This window comes from Hippocampus bargibanti, linkage group LG10 (assembly GCF_051943395.1).
Source record: "Hippocampus bargibanti isolate YZ-2025 linkage group LG10, ASM5194339v1, whole genome shotgun sequence".
In the NCBI taxonomy this organism is placed as follows: domain Eukaryota; kingdom Metazoa; phylum Chordata; class Actinopteri; order Syngnathiformes; family Syngnathidae; genus Hippocampus; species Hippocampus bargibanti.
The window spans coordinates 24,574,561-24,595,390 of record NC_142743.1 but is presented as its reverse complement, the minus strand read 5'-3'; the positions used below and the strand labels follow the sequence as shown (position 1 = coordinate 24,595,390).

The following is a 20,830-nucleotide window of genomic DNA, read 5'->3' as shown; positions in this document are numbered from 1 at the left end:
TTTTTGGACGGACGCTTACTTCTTCCTCTTTGTGCAAAACAGAATTTCTTCAGAGATGCCTGGAACATTTTCGACTTTGTCTCCGTGCTGGGGAGCATCACCGACATTTTGGTGACCAAATTAGGGGTAAGCGAGCTCAAGTCGCGACAAAATGTGAATAATATTAATAATAATAATAATAATAGTAATACATTTCATTTCTAAGCTCCTTTCAAAACTCTCAAGGTCACTTTACAGTCACTGTTAGATGTTTTTCTGCGGGTGAGCAGCGGCAGCCACACACGCCAGCGTTCACTTAACCTAGAAGTAACTCAAATAGCGATTGGCTAGCTAGCTAGCTAGCCATTCGATAGTCAACAGACACCTAGCGAGATAGCCAGCCAGCTAGATAGTGAATAGATAGCTCGCTAACTAGCTAGCTGGCCAGCAAGATAGCTAATAAGGTCACTTTACAGTCACGGTATACGTTTTTTTTCTGTGGGTGAGCAGCGGCAGGCACACGCGCCAGCGTTCACTCAATCCGCAAATCACGTAAGTAACTCAAATGGAACGCTAGCTAGCTAATAGCTAGCGAAAAGATAGCTATGAGCCAGCGAATAGATAGCTAATAGCTAGCGAACAGATAGCCATGAGCCAGCGAATAGATAGCTAATAGCTAGCGAACAGATAGCCATGAGCCAGCGAATAGATAGCTAATAGTTAGCGAACAGATAACCATTAGCAAGCGAATAGATAGCTATTAAATTTCTGGCAAATCCAATCCAATCCAATTAGTACTTGAGACGTGAAACAAAATGGCGGCCCTAACAATGATAAAGATCATGTAAACAAAACAAACACCACAAGCCCCCCAAAAAATACAAATGAAATATTTCAAAAAAAAATTTTGAGCCTTATAATAACTCATTCTTGTCTTTCCCACATTTGACCCTCTCTGACCCCAACCCCCCCCCCACCCCCAAAATGCACTATGAAATCTTTCGTCTGTGTTGCTAGCGACAATGATTTTAATGATGATGTCATGTGTGTCATGTGTCCATGCCCCAATCATGATGATGAATATACATATATATCTATCAATATGTATATATATAAATATATATATATACGTCCCCCTTTCCCCTTCCGACCTTCCCATTCATCCGTCGACATCATCGCACATGTAGATCCTGGTTGGTTTGTAATTTATCTCTCGACCCTTCCTCTGCATCATCATTGGTCGTGCTGAGCCCCCCCTTGCTGCCCCCCCCCCCCAAAAAAAAAAGCTGATCACCCAACTTGGTGACCTTTGAACCCTCTGCATGCGCTCCCTGGATGAAACGTAACAATATGAAAGATGAATCGAATCATTGATGCTACAGGTAACATCCGACTTCCGGCCGAGTTCTGTTCCGACCAAACGGTCGTAAATCAAAATGGTCGTAAGTTGAAATGCATTCAAAATGTTGAATAGAGACTAAATGACTGGCAAACTCCACCCCTCCGGTGCCATCACACGGTCGATTGCTGTGCAAGTGTGAGATGCTGGCTGGCTGGCCAAAATTGTTGTACGCGTTGCCGGCCTGCTAGCGCGTTGCGGTGCCAGGTGTAGAATTAAAATGTTAAAAATAGGGTCTGGAGATCGTGGTTGTAAGTACGGGTGGTCGTAAGCCGAGTAGGTCGTAATTCGGATTTTGTATTCTGTACTAAAAAAGATGAAAAGAACGTCGCAAATCATTAAAATTTTTGAAACAATAAAGAAAAGCATGGTTAGCTTAGCATCGTAGCATGCTCAGCAGCTAGCATCATTTTGCGGGGATGCTAAATGTGATGAAGGCTGCTCGTTTCTCCTCCTCCTCTTCCTCTTCCTCCTGGCCTTGCCTGTCAATCTCAATTTTGAAACAATTTTAAAAAAGCGTGGTTAGCTTAGCATCTTAGCATGGTCGAAAAAAAGATGACAAAAATGTGGCAAAAAAAACATCATTTTGAATTTTAAAACAATACAAAAAAAAAGCATGGTTAATTTAGCATCTTAGCATGGTCAGCAGCTAGCATCATTTTGCGGGGATGCTAAATGTGATGAAGGCTGCTCGTTTCTCGCTCCTCCTCTTCCTCCTGGCCTTGCCTGTCAATCTCAATTTTGAAACAATTTTAAAAAAGCGTGGTTAGCTTAGCATCTTAGCATGGTCGAAAAAAAGATGACAAAAATGTGGCAAAAAAAACATCATTTTGAATTTTAAAACAATACAAAAAAAAGCATGGTTAATTTAGCATCTTAGCATGGTCAGCAGCTAGCATCATTTTGCGGGGATGCTAAATGTGATGAAGGCTGCTCGCTCCTCCTCTTCCTGGCCTTGCCTGTCAATCACACACCAATGGAGATAATCCTTGTTTGGCATTAGCATTTCATGTTTTTGTTTTGGTTTGTTTGTTTGTTTGTTTTTCTGCCATGTCGCTGTGCCAGATGTTCTTTCCCGCTTCTTTGCCTCCATCTTGTGTGGCCTGCTTGTCTCTCAGAGATCAGTGCATTTGGTACCCCCTCCGACTAGCTTTCACTTTGACTTTGTTCGCGCACTAACTGGCGTTTGTTGTTGTTGTTCGTCAACCCCCAAGAACAATTTCATCAACCTGAGCGTTCTGCGCTTATTCCGCGCCGCCCGCCTCATCAAGCTACTGCGCCAAGGCGAGACCATCCGCATCCTCTTGTGGACCTTCGTGCAGTCCTTCAAGGTAAGCCGGCGACGGGCGGGCGACGGGCCACAACCGGGCGTGAGCGACACGTGTGGATCTGCTCGCAGGCGTTGCCCTACGTGTGCCTTCTCATCGCTATGCTCTTCTTCATCTACGCCATCATTGGCATGCAGGTGAGCCGCTGATTGCGTTGGATAATAAGAATTTATAAGCGCCTTTCAAAGCTCTCAAGGTCGCTTTACAGTCATAGGAGAAGCTAGATAGCTAGGCACTCAAATAGATAGAAAGCAAGACAGCTAGCTATTCAACAGATGGATAATAACTCGCTAGATAGATAGCTACCCACTCAAATAGATAGAAAGTCAGCCAGCTATCCAACAGATAGCTAATAACTAGCTTGCTAGATAGCTAGCCATCCAGCTATATCGCTATATAGCTAATAGCTAGCTAGTTAGATAGCTATAGACCAGCATCTATTGTTCATGTTTGGTATCCTAGGGACAGGAAGCCATAAATAAATGCATCTTGAGAGTTTTGAAAGATGCTTGTGTTTCCCGGCCGATTGTCTGTTGCTAACGAAAGCGTATTTGTGCGTGAAGTTGTTTGGCAACCTGGCGCTGGAAGAGGAAGGCGACAGCGCCATCGACCATCACAACAACTTCCGGACTTTCGTCATGGCCCTCATGCTGCTCTTCAGGTGACCTTTTTATTTTGGGTTTTACAGTGATAGCTCGGTTTGCGAACCCCTTGGCTTACGAACGTTTCCGTTTACGAACGTTACATTGATGAAAATGTTACCTTGGCATTCAAACTATTTTTCGGGATACACACGGAGCGCCACAATGAGTCATGTGTCGTTCACGAACGAGCCCCTTCTCCTCACAAGAAAATGGCAGCCGACTGTTTTTGTCCTCTATTCCCCGCCCCCAGTGTTCAGTTAAAGCCATGTGATTGGTCAAGAACGCAGCAGTGAGAAGGGTGGGGTTAAACATTAAAGAGACAGCATGACGACAGAGAGTGAGAAAATGGATAGAAAACAGTGAAATCTGGACTCGTTTCAACTTTATTGATAGTTCAAAGGCAGAGTGTAGACTGCAAGGTTAAAATATCCCATCAATCATGCTCCACAAATAACCCGCACAAGCCATCGTGTGCGCAGAAAAAAATATCATATGACTGCAAAGTGTCCCTGAGTGTTTTGAAAGGCGCTTATAAATGAAATGTATTATTATTATCTGTACACTTGATGCAAAAAGCTACCAACTCAGCTAAACAGAACACAATTGATGAGGAACTAGGTAAAATTAGTGCAGAGAAAGCACGGTAACTTTACTCGGATATCGTCAAGAGGCAACCTGGAAGTTCGTCATCCATTGATGATTTCAAGGCTAGCCACGGATGGTTCGAGAATTTTAAGTGTCGTACAGGGATTCATAGTGTCATTCGTCATGGTGAGGCAGCCACTTCTGACAATAAAGCTGCCAAAGCTTACAATGAATCATTCCTCGAGATGGTGGAAGAAGAAGGCTACGTTCCTCATCAAGTGTTTAATGCTGATGAAAGCGGCCACTCCATTCCATCAAGCCATCAACGGCCATCACAAAGGTCAATAAAATGACTTTATTATATAGTACAGTTTATTTCTTTAATTATAATACCATAGCACATTTATTATACATAAAATACGGTATATTCTGTGTAGTTTTAAGGCTTGGAAAATTAGAAAATGATGTTTTATGGGGACCTGGGAACGGATTATTCTCATTTTAATGGTTTCCTATGGGAAATTAAATTTTGGGATACACACTTTTTGCCTTACACGCTTTGTCTGGGAACCAATTAAGTTCATAAGCCAAGGTATCGCTGTATTTTTCCGGATGTGCGGCGCTTCGTAGCTGCATGGCGTTATTGCTACGTGTGTATCTGTGCAGGAGCGCCACGGGCGAGGCCTGGCATGAAATCATGCTGTCGTGTCTCGGTGGCAAAGAGTGCGACCCGGCCTCAGGCAACACGGAGCCCGAATGCGGCAGTACCTTCGCCTACACCTACTTTGTCTCCTTCATCTTCCTCTGTTCTTTTTTGGTGAGTTTGATGCACCATATCGGTCAGAAATGCCCATTCTTACAAAGTCATTACAGTGATACCTCGGTTTACGAACACTTTAGCTAACGAACATTAAATTCACCAGAATAGAAAAGATTATATATATATATATATATATATATATATATATATATATATATATATATATATATATATATATATATATATATATATATATATATATATATATACAGCACAGTTTATTTATTTAATTGCAATACAATATCACATTTATTATACATAAAATAAGGTATATTTTGTGTAGTTTTAAAGCTTAGTATAAAATGTTTTATGGGGACCTGGGAACGGATTATTCTCATTTTTAATGGTTACCTATGGGAAATTAATGTTTGGAAGACACACCGATTAAGTTCGTAAGCGAAGGTATCACTGTATTTTTTTATTTTTTCCTGGCTAAAAACACCCACGATAGGACCATTTTTAAAATTCTGTATTCATTGGAATAAAGTGCCGCCGCCCCCTGCTGTGCCCAGATGCTGAATCTGTTTGTGGCGGTCATCATGGACAACTTTGAGTACCTGACTCGAGACTCGTCCATCCTGGGGCCGCATCACTTGGACGAGTACGTAAGGATTTGGGCCGAGTACGACCCCGCCGCCTGGTGAGTCAAGCGCTTGACGGACACCCGTGGCGTAAAACACATCAAGCCGCTAAGCTAACCTAACCTGACGTACCCATCGCCCAGTAGCCTTATGATTAGCCGTAACGAATCCATTCATATTTGTCGCTTGTTTCTGCTCAATCTTTGGCGGCGTTTAATCCTAAAAATCCACTGCTCGTTACCGCTGATATTTTGTTCGGGTGTTGAGGGACAATGTCAACAGGTAGCGTAGCCTAGCGTCTATCGGTTTTGTTTCATTTGGCTTCTTTTCGTGAGTTTTTAAGGGATAGACATGACACTGCGCACGCAGGTTTTGATACTTTTCGGTATCGTTAACAACAAAAAGCCCAATGGGATCCAAAATGAATGTTTAATCGCGCCGGTAAACTAGCCGGTAAGCTAGCCATTCGCCTTTTTTAGCATTAAGCAAGTAGCTGACTTTGAGTTTTAGCATTAGTATGCTAACAAGGAGCAAGTAGCTGACCTCAAGTTCTAGCTTAGCATGCTAACAAGGAGCAAGCCGCTGACCTCAAGTTTTAGCATTAGCATGCTAATGAGGCGAAAGTAGCTGACCTCTAGTTTTAGCATTCGCACAGGAACAAGGAGCAAGTAGCTGACCTCAAGTTCTAGCTTAGCATGCTAACAAGGAGCAAGCCGCTGACCTCAAGTTTTAGCATTAGCATGCTAATAAGGCGAAAGTAGCTGACCTCTAGTTTTAGCATTCGCACAGGAACAAGGAGCAAGTAGCTGACCTCAAGTTCTAGCTTAGCATGCTAACAAGGAGCAAGCCGCTGACCTCAAGTTTTAGCATTAGCATGCTAATAAGGCGAAAGTAGCTGACCTCTAGTTTTAGCATTCGCACAGGAACAAGGAGCAAGTAGCTGACCTCAAGTTCTAGCTTAGCATGCTAACAAGGAGCAAGCCGCTGACCTCAAGTTTTAGCATTAGCATGCTAATAAGGCGAAAGTAGCTGACCTCTAGTTTTAGCATTCGCACAGGAACAAGGAGCAAGTAGCTGACATATCTGGCTGGCCATCCATAGGTTCCCGACCCCTGGTTTAGTCCGTAACCTTTAGCCCCTCCCTCTCCAACCTCAACCCCGCAGGATCTCTTCGTGTTCCATGTTGACGTGCAAATAAATTGTGCCCCTGGCCCCCTTTTTTCACCCCACCCATTTGCCCTCTTCTTGTTGTTTGTGAGAAAGGCATTGATCCGACAACCTCGCCGTTTGCGAATGAATGCACTCTTTCTCTTCTCTTCCCCCCAAGCCCACGAGCCTCCTTTTCTCTTGTGACTCTTGTGTGCATCTAACTTCCCTTCCCTTGTATCTTTCTTGCAGCGGGCGCATACATTATAAGGATATGTACAGTTTATTGCGAGTTATCTCCCCTCCCCTGGGCCTTGGCAAGAAATGCCCGCATAGGGTGGCCTGCAAGGTTTGGACTGAACCGTCCCCCCAGCACACACGAACCCCTTCCCCATAAAAGCAACGTATTAAGAAACGCAACCTGCTCGTCTTTTTTTTTTTTTTTTTTTTTTTTTTAATCGACTGGATTGAATGATGGAGTTTTTTTTTTTTGTTTTTTTTTTTACACTCACTCGTTTTCATGTCACTGATGAATTGTGTTTTTGCAGGGGTGGGGGTTACACGCTAGCATGCGGTGGTTGACTGCACTCACTGTTGTCGGGTGGCGGGGGTGACATTTTAAGATATGTAACGAGTCCCCCCCCCCCCAAAAAAAAAGTCCTTTAAAGTGATACCTCGGTTTACGAACCCCTTAGCTTACGAACTTTTCGGTTTACAAACATATGAAAAATGTTACCTTGGCATACAAACTATTTTTCGGGATACACACGGAGCTGCCGCAATGAGTGATGTGTCGTTCGCAAACGAGCCAGTTCTCCTAACAAGGAAATGGCAACCGACTTGTTTTTGTCCTCTATTCCCCGCCCCCAGTCTTCGGTTAAAGCCACGTGATTGGTCAAAAACGCCGCAGTGAGGGGAGGCGGTTCAAACATTAAAGAGACAGGCAGATGATAGACAGAGAGTGAGAAAATTGGTAGAAAACAGTGAAATTTGGACTGGTTTCAACTTTCATAATTCAAAGGCAGAGTGTAGACTGCAAGGTTAAAATAGCCCATCAATCAGGCTCCACAAATAACCCGCACAAGCCATCTGTACACTCGATGCAAAAAGCTATAAACCCAGCTGAACGGAACACAATTGATGAGGAACTAGGTAAAATGATGGCAGAGAATGCACCTACAAAGGGATCATTCCTCAAGATGGTGGAAGAAGAAGGCTACGTTCCTCATCAAGTGTTTCATGCTGACTCCATTCCATCAAGCCATCAAGGACCCTCACAAAGGTCAATCAAAGCACTTTATTATACAGTACTGTTTATTACTTTAATTATAATAACATAGCACATTTATTGCACATAAAATAAGGTAGTTTTTTAAGGCTTAGAAAATTAGAAAATGATGTTTAATGGGGACCTGGGAACGGATTATTCTCATTTGAATGGTTTCCTATGGGAAATTAATTTTTGGGATACACACTTTTCGCCTTACACACTCTGTCTGGGAACCAATTCAGTTCGTAAGCCAAGGTATCACTGTATTTTGTTTTTGCTTGCTTTCCGATTTTTTTGCCTGGGCAAGAGACATTTGTGTGTATGTTGGGTGTGCGAGCGTTAGTTGCTAGCATCTTTCATTCATTTTGGTTGATTAGTTGATATCACGAAGGGCGCGGTGCTCGCCATGCTATGAGTGAGCAGCATCCCGGTGATGGAATCCTACTTTGAGTCTCTTATACTTGCTCCGTATTGGCGTATTCTGCTTTTTTTTTTTTTGCAGTAGTACACGAAAATGTAGACATAATATATGATACAGACTGCTCGTGTTGATGGAATAATATACAAAACGTGTACCACACAAACTCATGGTCACAAGGTGGACTAAACTGACTGCGACGAATGCAATTTGTACAGATGCATACGTAGGCTATGTGCTATGCACATCGCGTACAAACTGTAAGTACTGAACTATTATATTCTGTACTCCTATTCACAGGATATTAAAAAAACAAGAAAGAAAAGATGTAAACGTACAGTACGATATGAGTTTTAGAAGAGAAGATTAGCACGCTAGCAGGTAGTGACCTCAAGTTTTAGCATTAGCATGCTAACAAGGAGCAAGTAGCTGACCTCGAGTTTTAGCATTAGCACGCAAACAGGGAGCAAGTAGCTGAGCTCAAGTTTCAGCATTAGCATGCTAACAAGTTGCAAGTAGCTGACTTCAAGTTTCAGCATTAGCATGCTAACAAGTTGCAAGTAGCTGACTTCAAGTTTTAGCATTAGCACGCGAACAAGGAGCAAGTAGCTGACTTCGAGTTTTAGCATCAGCATGCGAACAAGGAACGAGTAGCTTCCCTCAAGTTTTAGCATTAGCATGAAAATAAGGAGCAAGTAGCTGACTTTGAGTTTTAGCATCAGCAGGCGAACAAGGAGCAGGTAGCTGACCTCAAATTTTAGCATGAGTATGCTAATAAGGCGAAGGTAGGTGACCTCTAGTTTTAGAATTAGCATGCTAATAAGGTGAAAGTAGCTGACCTCTAGTTTTAGCATCAGCAGGCGAACAAGGAGCAGGTAGCTGACCTTGAGTTTTAGCATTAGCATGTTAACAACGAGCAGGTAGCTGAGCTCAAGTTTTAGCATTAGCACACTAACAAGGAGCAAGTCACTGACCTCAACATTTAGCGTTAGCATGCTAACAAGGATCAAGTTGCTGACCTCACCGTGAGACATCGTGAGGTATACACGCCCGCTCTGTTTGTTTCGCTACCAGCAGGGGGTGCGGGGCGGTCCAGTGCGAAGCCCCGCCCCCCACCCAAGAAGAAAGAGGCCCCAAAATCCCTTCACTTCCTGCACCTCTGCTCTTCCTTCCTCTCATCCTCCCCCCCTCCTCCCTCGCCATAGCGACCCACCACACCGCTCATCACCACGGCGACAAACAACAACAATAACCTTTGTGTGTGTTTGTTTCCCTTCTTTTCCTTCCCTTGTGTGCTTTTTGTTGTGTTGCGTTGCGTTGCGTTCTTCCTCATCCTCTTTTGTCAACACCCCACCTGCATTCATCTTTTTGATTTACACCTTCTGGCATCGTTTGCTCTTGTCTGTCGGGGTGATTGGATGTGTGTACGTCCGTGTGTGTGTGTAGCGGCCGGATCACTTACACAGACATGTATCAGATGCTAAGACACATGTGTCCGCCGCTAGGCCTCGGGAAGAGGTGTCCCGCCCGGGTCGCCTATAAGGTAGACTGTCCCCCCTTACCCTCCACCCCCGTCCCATTTGTCCCTCCCTTATGTCCTTCCACTTCCTGTCCGTCCCCCCTTGTCCTCCCTTCTGTGGTTAGTAGTTGTGGTGGTGGTGATGGTGGTGCGCGTTGTCCTCTGCCGCCCGTGGCTTCTGTGGTTGCAGTGACATGTGACGGTGGACTCTTTGGAAATTTGTTTTTGTTTTTTTTGTCGTGGGGGGGGGGGGGGGGGATACTTTGATCAACTTTGACACGGAGCCCCTGACATAACACGGAGGGGGAAAAAAAGGAATTGTGGGCAAAATATAGATCACATGCGCATTGAAATGCTAATTGATTGTTAGGAGTGACGTGTTGTTCGCGAACGAGCCGGATCGCTGAAGTGAACGAAGAGAGCCGGCTCCAAACAAAGAGCCGCAAATGGGAGCCAACTTTATTCCCCTGATTTTCAATTGTAGATGACAAAGGATTCATAAAATATACTCATGCTCTCAACCTAATCTATGCTCAAATAGATAGAAAGCTAGCTAGCTAATAGATAGCCAAAAGATTGCTAATAGATAGCCAGCTAGACAGTTAGCTAGATAGATAGCTATATAACTAATAGATAGCCAGCTAGATAGCTAGCCAGTTTGCTAACAGATAGCAAACAGATAGCTAGCTAGAAAGCCAGCCAACTAGATAGCCTAATAATAATAATAATACATTTCATTTATAAGCGCCTTTCAAAACTCTCAAGTACACTTTACAGTCACAGGATATTTTTTTCTGCGGGTGAGCAGTGGCCGCCACACGCGCCAGCGATCACTCAACCCGGAAATAGATAGAAAGCTAGCTAGCTACCTAATAGATAGCTAGATCGATAATACATAGCTATCTAGCTAATATATTTCCTGACTCAAATATCCAGCTAGCTATCTAGATAGCTAATAGCTAGCTGTATAATAGCCAGCCAGCCAGCTAATAACTAGCTAGCTAGCTAATAGCCAGCCTGCTAATAGATATCCAGCTGGCTAATAGATAGCTAGCTAAATAGCTAATAAACGGCCATCTAGATAACTAATAGTTGGGATATTTTTTCTGCGAGTGAGCAGCGGCAGCCCCACGCGCCAGCGTTCACTCAAGAAGTAACAAAGTAAAAAAATACAACATAAACTAAATAACAAATAATATGACACACAAAAGACACACAGAGTCTATAATACCGTAGAGAGAGATAATACCGTACGTATGTATTTTGTAGGCATCCCAAGATGACAGTTTAGCATTTGATGCGCATTCGATTTCCTGATTGGTGGCCATAATTGAATTCTTTTCTTTTTTCCGTGTCATGTCGGAAGCGCCGCCATTTTTTTTTATTTTTTGTTATAATTTAATTTCTTTTTTCCCTTTCTAAAATATCGCAAGCCGCAGGAGCGAGGGAACGGAGAACGGGAGCTTTGCCGCTCCATCTGCAACTTGCACGGACGCAAACACACACGCACACAAACACGTGCACGATTGACGTTAGCGGTAGCAATTTCCACGTTTCCATGACAACAACACTGGATGCTGACGATGCGGGTACAGAAGGAGCGGCAAAGGGCGCCTGGCTTCGGCCCTCTGGCTCTCTTGTTCCTGTGGATGGCGCTAACAACTTCCCCCCAAAACCCACTCTCTCTCTCTCTACACACAAATAGCTTGAATTCCCAATTTGGTAGCTCACTCTGTCCATCCATCCGTTCTCCCTTCTGCACTTTTCCCGTTGTAAGACTTGTTAGAAGGCCTCGACTGGTTTGGTAGTTTGACTTCAGTGTCGTTCGGTGTCGTCCTTTGTTCTGTCTTTTTGTTTGTTGTTCTTTTTACTTTTGACATGAACACACACACACACACACACACACAGCAAATCTTGCATTCTTTTTTTCAGTCTCGCACTGCTCTTGGTCATCTTCACATTCTGACTCTTTTCTTTGTTTTTTGTTCTTAAAAGTACATCTCATGACCCCGCCCCTCCTTTCCTCTCCACCACCTGACAATAATTCCTTATTTTTTCAGCAACTTTCACAATGTTACTTTCTTTTTTTACTTGAAAGAAAAAGATTTGTACTCACAGGTTTAAAAAAAATGCACCAAGAAATATTGGAATACATTCTACAAAAAGCAAAAATGGCCATTTTTATCAATATTTTTTTTGTTGCATAGAACGGAATATAATCTTGCTGTTATGTAAAAATGTGTTTTTTCCCACCCTCTATTTTTTTCTCAAAAATTCTTTGAAATCATTTTTCTCAACAACAATAATAATAATAATAATCCATTTAATTTATAAGCGCCTTTCAAAAGTCTCACGGTCACTTTACAGTCACATGCTACGTTTTTCTGTGGGTGAACAGCGGCAGCCACACGCGCCAGCATTCAACTTAACCTGGAATAACTGAAATAGATAGAAAGCTAGCTAGCTAATAGAAAGCTAACTAGCTACCGAATAACCCGAAAATAGATAGAAAGCTAGCTAGCTACCTAATACATAGCTAAATACCTAATACACAGCTAGCTAGCTAATATGTTTCCTCACTCAAATAGCCAGCTAGATATCTAGATAGCTAATCACTAGCTAGATAATAGCCAGCCAGCTAATAGATAGCCAGCTAGCTACTAGATAGATAGATAATAGACAGCCAGCTAGATAACTAATAGCCAGACAGCCAATGGCTAGCTAGCTAACAGCTAGCCTGCTAGTTAACAGCCAGCCAAAGATCATGTTTATTTTCACAACTTTTGATCTAGGAATGACTTTATGTCTACGATTGAAATTGTTTGAGGAAATGCAGAATTTTCTTCTGCGACTTGCAAAAAATATCTATTATTATTATTATCATTATTTTTTTTTTATCATGGCCATCTGTTCCGGTTAGCATTTTTGTTTCTTTTCCAGTGCGGCCTTAACTGTCGTGTAACCTTGTAGCCTTAACTCTTCATGTAACGGTTGCCAGGGCGATTCATCGAAATGGTCCTTGGGCGGGGGCTAAAAATGAAAATGGCAAAAGAGCATCAAGTCATCTCTATTTTTTGTATTTTTTTTCCTCTCTTGTTTTGCTTCGTCTTTTTGATAGGATGAAACATAACACTAATTATTTTTATTGATTTTAATTTTTATTTTTTTTGTTCTTCTTCCTGACACCCGCCGTTTTCCGAGACGTGTGCACCCGTCTGGCATTGAGAGAGACCTTGACCTCACCGCAAATCGCATCACAGGGAATTAAAATGGGGTTAAAATTTCCAAAAAAAAACAATAATAATAAATAGAATCCAAATGAATGTATTTTTAATGATTTATTATTATTATTTTTATATATAATTCTGGAAACTCTCTTAACGCGGATGCACGGCAGCTTGTGTATGTGGAATGTGGGGGGGGGGGGGTGCAGGGGGCGTGGCTTTTTGCATGTGTCTGTGTCGGATGATTCGCCGAAGGGGGGTCGAGGGCGGGCGCATGCGATACCCGCCGCCATCTTGCATGTACAAAAAAAAAACCAAAGTCATTGTGCTTGCCGCCACGCGTGCCCAACGCTCATGTTCGGAGGTAAACCTGATGGATGCCAACCGCTTCCGATAGTAACCGTCCGCAAGTCCCCCCTTACCCCCCCCCCCCCCCCCAAAAAAACCCACACACAAAAAACACTTAAAAACCTCCTCCCCTCGGATGGCTTGCGGGGTTCTATCCAATGGTTCCTCCATCGGATTTACCAGAAATATGCAGGAAGCCTCCTGACTGGTAGGGGGAGCTCTATAGGAAATACCTGAGTTAGCACAACAAAACAATCTCCTGAATAAAAGCAGCAGTGATCATTTTTTTATTTTATTATTCTTTATTTTTGGCACCGCAATTAAGCTTCAACTTAATTGAAGTGTGTAAGTGTATTTATGTATTTGTCTACATTTTTTTCTTGGTGTGGCAGCACATAGATGTGTGGATGTGGTAGCGCATTCACACATTTCGGGAACATGGGCACAGGTTGGGTCGGAGGCCATTTTGGTCCCCTCCCGGTTGCTCCCGGTGGTTCTGGGCTCCGGCAGTCGTTTGGCAGAACAAAGCCAACCCCCCCCTCCCCACTTTTTTTAAATAATAATAATAATATCGATGAGAAGGTTTCTTCAGCCATAATCTGTACTTTGAAGGTGTCGGACGTTTCGTTTCTTATCCAAGAGGCTTCGTCAGCGAACTAAAAATGTGCTGGTAGTTTTGGCCCAATATATATCCCTACTGTCCAGATGTGGCAGTGCCGGACTCTTCTATGGTTGGTCCGTGCTCTCAGGTTGGGGGAGCAGAGGACTATTGCCTGAGGCTACACTGATTACTTCTATAGTCCTGCCCGATCATGTGGTCTACGACTTGCCCGATTGCCCCATTTGCTCTGGTATCACCTCATCAGCATAGCTAAGCCTATGTTGCCTAAGATGTCTGTTGTCCGAATGATCCAAATTAAACCTCACCCCACCATGGCGATTTAGTAAAGGGGCAATCAGGCAGGACAATAGAAGTAATTTCTAAGCGCCTTTCAAAACTCTCAAGGACACTTTACAGTCACATGATTTTTTTTTGTGCGGGTGAGCAGCGGCAGCCATTCGTGCCATCGTTCACTCAACCCGAAGTAACACAGCAGCAAAGTTATTAAAGGAAACAAAAATAAACTAAATAACAAATAATATGACGACACAAAGACACAGAGGGTCATTCATTCTTCAGCCCTTGCTGTACCCTCTTTGTGACATGAAACAGAAGAGGATCAATAGATCGCACATAGATACTTTACTAACATCACGTGATGAAGGGATTTTGACGTGTCATGTGACTTCCTGTCTAGAACACGATGCAGAATTTGAAAAAAATTGGGAATTTCAAAACTCTCAAGGAGACTTTACAGTCTCGGGATAACAACTTAAGTGCAAAAGCACAGGACACCGTCGCCCTTTCACCTCTCGGTTCACTCACAGTTTAGAGCGAGAACAGAAAGATACTCACCTGAGACGTCGGTTCTGGCGTCAACCTTCACTTCCCAGATCACTGGCGCATCGGGAGATGTTCCACCAATCGCTAAATTAAACAAGGACGTGGCCATCAGGCCTGTCTCATTGGCTGTTTTCTATGGAGCTCTCTCAAGTCCCCCAACCCCCTCCGAACCCAACTCGGGCCGAAACGCGGCGGCGGCGAGGACGCGGTGCATTCGCCGTCTGACGCTCTGCCTGCTGGCTGGCTTTCCGCAGAGGCTGTTGCGGATGGACCTCCCCGTGGCCGACGACAACACGGTCCACTTCAACTCCACCCTGATGGCCCTCATCAGGACGGCGCTGGATATCAAGATCGCCAAGGGTACAGATCGTGACTCAACGCTGGATTTGTTCTCATTTGCGTTTTTACAACAACAACAAAAAATACAAAATACGGCGACATTGCCGGAATGACTCACAGGCGGCGCGGACAAGCAGCAAATGGACGCCGAGCTGCGTAAGGAGATGATGGCCATCTGGCCAAACCTGTCGCAGAAAAATTTGGACCTGCTGGTCACGCCTCACAAGGGTGAGTTGGGCGGAGAAGCGTCCGTCGCCGTCATATTTAGATGTCCAATCACCCGATTCATCGAGAGAACAGCTTGCGACACGAAAGTAAAGAGGGTAGCATTCCGAAAAAGGATGCCCGCCTACTATCATTTTTTTTACATCCGTTGTTCGCCTCGAACCCTACCGTGGTTTTGTCGTGACTACGGATTTGTACAGTGATACCTTGGCTTATGAACTTAATTGGTTCCCAGACAGAGTGTGTGAGGCAAAAAGTGTGTATCCCAAAAATTAATTTCCCATAGGAAAGCATTAAAATGAGAAGAATCCGATCCCAGCTCCCCATGAAACATCATTTTCCACTTTGTAATTTCTTGTTGAAACGTATCCGGGTGTTGCGCACCAGACAGCGACTTTGCCTTCACTCTGCCTAACCCCCATAGGACATGGTCCTACCGCGCTCGGGTCTAATCTTCCAGGATAACTTGTCATTTTCTCAGCAGCCACAGACTTGACGGTGGGCAAAATCTACGCCGCCATGATGATCATGGAGTACTACCGGCAGAGCAAGACCAAAAAGCTGCAGGCCATGCGGGAGGAACAGGTAGAGCAGATCCCCACTTTAGTTGCTCTTCCAGGAAGCCTCCGGATTATTCGTTGTTCATCCTTGAAAGTATCCGCTAAGTGTCGCAAAGCTTTTCAAAAGCCCTCGTTACATCGTCCGACATCATCTTGAGAGTCTTTGAACAGCACTGCTAACCGCGCCAGTTTTCACCCATGAACTGATGGTGGTTAGCAAAGTTAGCGAGGTTAGCAACGGCTTTGGGGCTCACAAACAAAAAGCTAATGCTAAGGCTAACCCTCTCAAGCTTCGCCTTCTCCTCTGTACTTCTCCAAGTGTCTGGTATTCAGACCTGAGGCACCCAGCAGGGGAGGAGGGACCCTGAGGTGAAAGTTTCTTCAGCTGTCAACTGTACCAGAAGTTGTACTCACGTTTGGGTTTCAAACATTGTTCTGCATACAAAAGAGGACAGATGACGGCCGAAGAAACCTTTTCCTTGACGGACCATCCTTGTACGACTGAGACGGATCATAGGATCTTGGAAAAGAACTCTAAAATGAGACAGTGAAGTGACTCCAGAGCAGTAGTTCTAAACCTGGGTTCGATCAAACCCTAGGGGTTTGGTGAGTCGGTCTCAGGGGTTCGGTGGATCCTCCGCCACAGAGGTCCACCCCTCAGTCTAGACTGCAGTTAGTAGGCACAGTCATTGGAAGAAGGGTTCGATGAATGAGCATATGGAACTAGTGGGGTTCGGTGCCTCAAACAAGATTAAGAACCACTGCTCCAGAGTAAAAGTTCTGTGCTCCCTCTTACGAGTACCAGTCAAGAGGTGAGCGGCGGCATTCTGGACTAACTGCTTGATGGAGGGTTGGCTGACTCCAAAGTCAAGTGCGTGACAGAGTTCTAAACCAGCTGCGATTTCAAACTTTTTTACGGGAATGGGGGGGGGGGGGGGGGGGGACAAACCGTGACAACCCCCACCCGTATCTTTCAGCCAATGTGGACGTAAATTGACCCCTTATAGGTCCACGCCCTACTCTTGGTCTGCTCCTTGAACGTAACCCTTTTGTGGGACCAAATGGACGACGATCGTCGTCTTGCCATTTGTCCTGCCATCTTTGTGCTTGTTCGCCGTTGCTTTTCGTCTTTGATTTCATGCTCTGTCTTCGCTCTTCTTCCTCCACTTCTGTTGTCTTTTCATGTTGTCACTCTGATGTCTCTCTTTACCCCCACCCCCTCCACCACCCCCTCCTTCCCCACTCCCCCAGGATGAGGTGGGGTCTCCTTATTTGGTCAGTCCAGCTCAACGGTTGCTTGGTTTTGTTCGTCTTTCAATGTGTTTTGAGTGCTGCCTGGCGTCTGAATGTCAATCTGTCTGTCCAATGAGATTGTTGATACCTCTCCACCACCAACCCCAGTAACTAACAACCATTTCATTCAGCCGCTGGCCCACCGTTAAGGCTCATTTGCGTTCCCACTACGGCCATATCCACAGGTGCCTCAGAGTCAAAGATTTCCTCGTAAAGACGTCTTAGGTTGATATGTTTTATTTCTCGATTATTTACGAAGGGAGGGCGGGACCCTTTGGCAGTGGTCATCAAACATCAAAGATTTAAAGGAGGGGTGGGGTTTCAAATTAGGGTTTGGAGCGGGTTTAGGGTTTCAAGATTTGGTTTGGGTGTGAGGCCAAAATTGGGGTTCCAAACATGATGTCGTATTTGAAATGTGGGTTTGGGTCGCAGCCTTTTTGACAGGGTTAGGGTTTCAAGCAAATATTATGGTTTCAAATATTACAAACGTTTAGAAACCAAGGACAAAATAAAAGCCGGCCGGGTTAGCATTTCATCAGAATCAGAATCACAATCATCTTTATTGCCATGTATGTAGAACACACAAGGAATTTGTTTCCGGTAGAACACGCTGCACTAGTATCGTCGTCAAAAAAACTGCTAATCCCGGCGTTAGATTCAAATTAGAGCTTCAAACCTAAATTAGGGTTTCTAAATCAAGGCTTCTAAATTAACTCAATTTAGCTCAAATTTTCAAACAAGGTTGAGTGTTTTGGGTTTTCAGGACAGGATTATGGTTATTTATTTATTTATTGGTGAAAGATGGAGAAATGGGGTTTGGGTCTTCCAGACTCACGTTTGGTTTTGGTTTGTGGTACGATGAACATAGATGAGCCTTGACATGTCAGAAAGGGCATGGCAACGCCCCTTGTTTGTCCATCAATCAGCCGGTGCAGGCCATGCCAGGTAAACTCATGCCGGAAAAGAAAGTCATGCCGGAAACGTTGAATCCAATCCGTCGACGTCTCGTCGCATGCATCACTCTCCGATGCGTCCAGGCTTTCACCGAGTCCGTTAGCATCTTTTCCCGTCTTTCTTTCTCGACCTTCCCTCATTGATGCGGGTTAAAGGCTGTTTGTTTCCGAAGCTTTTTCCCGCCGTATGAAATCAAATGGTCGCGATCCAGATCCGTTTGGAAGCGGACTCTACGTTCACTTCAAACGTGAATCAGGAGCGCGATAATTTGATTTGAGGCGGCCACCTGACACAATAAAATTGAGTCAAGTCAGCACGGGAAACGTGTCCCGAGCGAGTTCCGATGGGCTACCTCGGTGGGGAAACGTCAACCTGCCGCAGCCGCAGCCCCCTGGTGCCGCCCGTGTGGATCCGTGCCGCCATTGCGCTTCTTTGTTGTGCTTGTTGAGATCCCTACCCAACCCCGCTCGACTCTTCTCTGCCGGCCTCCTTCCCCGCTTATCCGATTTAGCCCACTTCTGGCGTATCTCACGCAGAACCGACCGCCGTTGATGTTTCAGCGAATGGAGGCGCCACCGGAGGGCGACGGCGCTGACAGGCTCCTGGACAGCCTCCCCGGTACTCAGCCCGACAACGTCAACAGCGCGTGAGTATGCATTAGCTCCATTTTGGTCGCTTCGATGATGATCGACCGTCGGATGGACAGTGTCAGTTGGTTCCTGAGGGATTCCACTATGCGCCATGTCGTGTCCGTTTGGTTTTTAAAGATGTCATGATTTAGTATGTCGGGTGTTACGCCTCTAAAATTCCATTGTTTCAACTCATGGAGTGGTCATGTGCCGTCACAGACCTTCGGAAGGCGGCGGTATGACGGAAAGCCAGTCGTGGGTGACCGCCAAGGCCCAGGAGATGTTCCAAAAAACAGGCAACTGGAGCCCTGACCGGCCGTACCCCGATGACTTTCATGATGACCGCAACAACCAGCAGGTACGTTGTTTACAATGTGTGTTTCTATAAATGTGTGGGTTTTAACCAGATAGATTATATTTGACGTCATGGAGCAACTTCCCGTCTCCCCGTCGTTTTCCAAATCGTTTCCTGCAACGTCGCAGTTGACTTACGCCTCTTACGGTGTCAGCGAAACTAGACGGCCCTTCCCTGCCCCCCCCTACATTGACCATCGCACCTGACCCCCATGTCCCTCCCCTTCATGTGGTCACGCCTCATCTCATTGTGTCCTTGCAGACGGTAGAGTTGCGGGAGATGGGGCGGGACGGGCACTTGGAGACCGAGCCCTGCCACCCAGTGGATGGGCACGGGCGCACCCTCTCCATGCCCCGCCTCTCAGCAGCCAACCAAGTGAGCACCTCCATCACCTCCTAAGTCCCCTCCATCCGTCCTTCCACCCATCGCCAATGCCCTCCGCTATCATTTGCCCGGCATGTGACATGAAGTTCGGTGCCTACTTGATGCCTACTTTTTTTATTTTCTTTTATTATGTCGTATTTATCGTGTGTTATCAGATTTTATTTCCTCTATTAATCCTCATCCGAGGCAACTGGGCATTGGGTTGAGCTGTAGGGCACTTCCACGTGGACGTAATAGATGAGCCCCTCCAACTCGACCTGACAAAACTGGAATCGGAAAAGCGGCAACGGTTTACTCCGTACATCGGAAGCGTTTTCTCATTTTACGGGACTAGGCCGTGGTGTCTGGAGCATACGTGCGTGATATCACGGCTCATCGTAGCTCTGGATGAACCAAATTGAACCTCGTTACCCAATCGGTACTGGCACCAGCTCATTAGAAAAGGACATGAAGAAGCCTACCCATCCGGGCTCGGAGTACCACCTCATTTCCTGTTTGTTCTCTTCTTCCTCATCCGCAACTGTGTCCCGCGTCCCTCAGACCATCACCGACACCAGTCCCATGAGGCGCTCCACCTCCAGCCTGGCTCACGGACACTCAGGCCGAGGTGTCAGGCTAGATGATTACTCCCTTGAGAGGGTGGTGCCTGAGGAGGGGAGGCACAGCGGAGGTGGTCGCCGACACCGGGACCGAAGCCACCGGACTTCGCAGCGATCCCTCACCAGATACACAGACGCAGACACGGGTGAGTTTCCACCAAACATTCCAGTCTGAGGCAGCGGCAGGAGTCCATGTGGGACTATGGTGGATTCGTTGTCCGTACAAAGCATTAGTTTCCACTGCCCAACCAGGCCTGGGCACAGACCTGAGCACCACCACCCAATCGGGCGACCTGCCTCCCAAGGAACGCGAGCGGGACCGAGGCAGGACCAAGGACCGGCGCCACCACCATCACCACCACTATCATCACGGTTCCATGGACAAAGAGCGCTACGACCTCGCCCACCGACACTCACGCGACAGACAATGGTCACGCTCACCCAGCGAAGGTCCGGACGGACGTGGCCACAGGCAGGTGAGTCCCAGTAACCGGTCCAATCCGGGGCGGCATTCTTCATTTTCATCAATTACGAATAACTTAACACAGAGGCGCTGGTATGTTTACCGGGTTTCCCATCCAATGTCTCCCTTGGTAAGGGGTCACCGGGCAAAAGAATTCTGAGAACCCCTGATGCTTCTGTACCAGTGTATTGAGCCTGTACGGGGTCGAACCTGACGATTGCCCAAAAGTGATCAGTAGTCTTGAATTGGGCTCATCAGACTATAGGGCCGTCAAGAATTTCAAGTTATTTCACCCTCTTATCAATGTCTATTTCTCTTCTTGTC

At 45.5% G+C, this 20,830-nt stretch overlaps 1 protein-coding gene across 12 annotated transcripts in view; it reads left to right on the top strand.

Moving 5' to 3' along the window:
• cacna1ab (calcium voltage-gated channel subunit alpha1 Ab) overlaps window positions 1-20,830 on the top strand; it is a 55,891-nt gene that overhangs the window by 28,046 nt on the left and 7,015 nt on the right. For 3 of the 12 annotated variants that reach the window (XM_089006936.1, XM_089006937.1, XM_089006946.1), the window contains 16 exons: window positions 43-126; window positions 2,593-2,709; window positions 2,778-2,843; window positions 3,270-3,367; window positions 4,602-4,752; window positions 5,268-5,395; window positions 6,735-6,831; window positions 14,960-15,065; window positions 15,165-15,272; window positions 15,751-15,854; window positions 17,081-17,104; window positions 18,613-18,722; window positions 18,925-19,063; window positions 19,322-19,435; window positions 19,985-20,189; window positions 20,296-20,519. In XM_089006936.1, the coding sequence (XP_088863062.1) occupies window positions 43-126; window positions 2,593-2,709; window positions 2,778-2,843; window positions 3,270-3,367; window positions 4,602-4,752; window positions 5,268-5,395; window positions 6,735-6,831; window positions 14,960-15,065; window positions 15,165-15,272; window positions 15,751-15,854; window positions 17,081-17,104; window positions 18,613-18,722; window positions 18,925-19,063; window positions 19,322-19,435; window positions 19,985-20,189; window positions 20,296-20,519 (1,875 nt within the window). Of the gene's footprint in view, window positions 1-42; window positions 127-2,592; window positions 2,710-2,777; window positions 2,844-3,269; window positions 3,368-4,601; window positions 4,753-5,267; window positions 5,396-6,734; window positions 6,832-9,616; window positions 9,714-14,959; window positions 15,066-15,164; window positions 15,273-15,750; window positions 15,855-17,080; window positions 17,105-18,612; window positions 18,723-18,924; window positions 19,064-19,321; window positions 19,436-19,984; window positions 20,190-20,295; window positions 20,520-20,830 lie in introns of all 12 variants that reach the window. The other 9 variants (XM_089006948.1, XM_089006941.1, XM_089006940.1 and 6 more) reach the window with 8 other exon arrangements.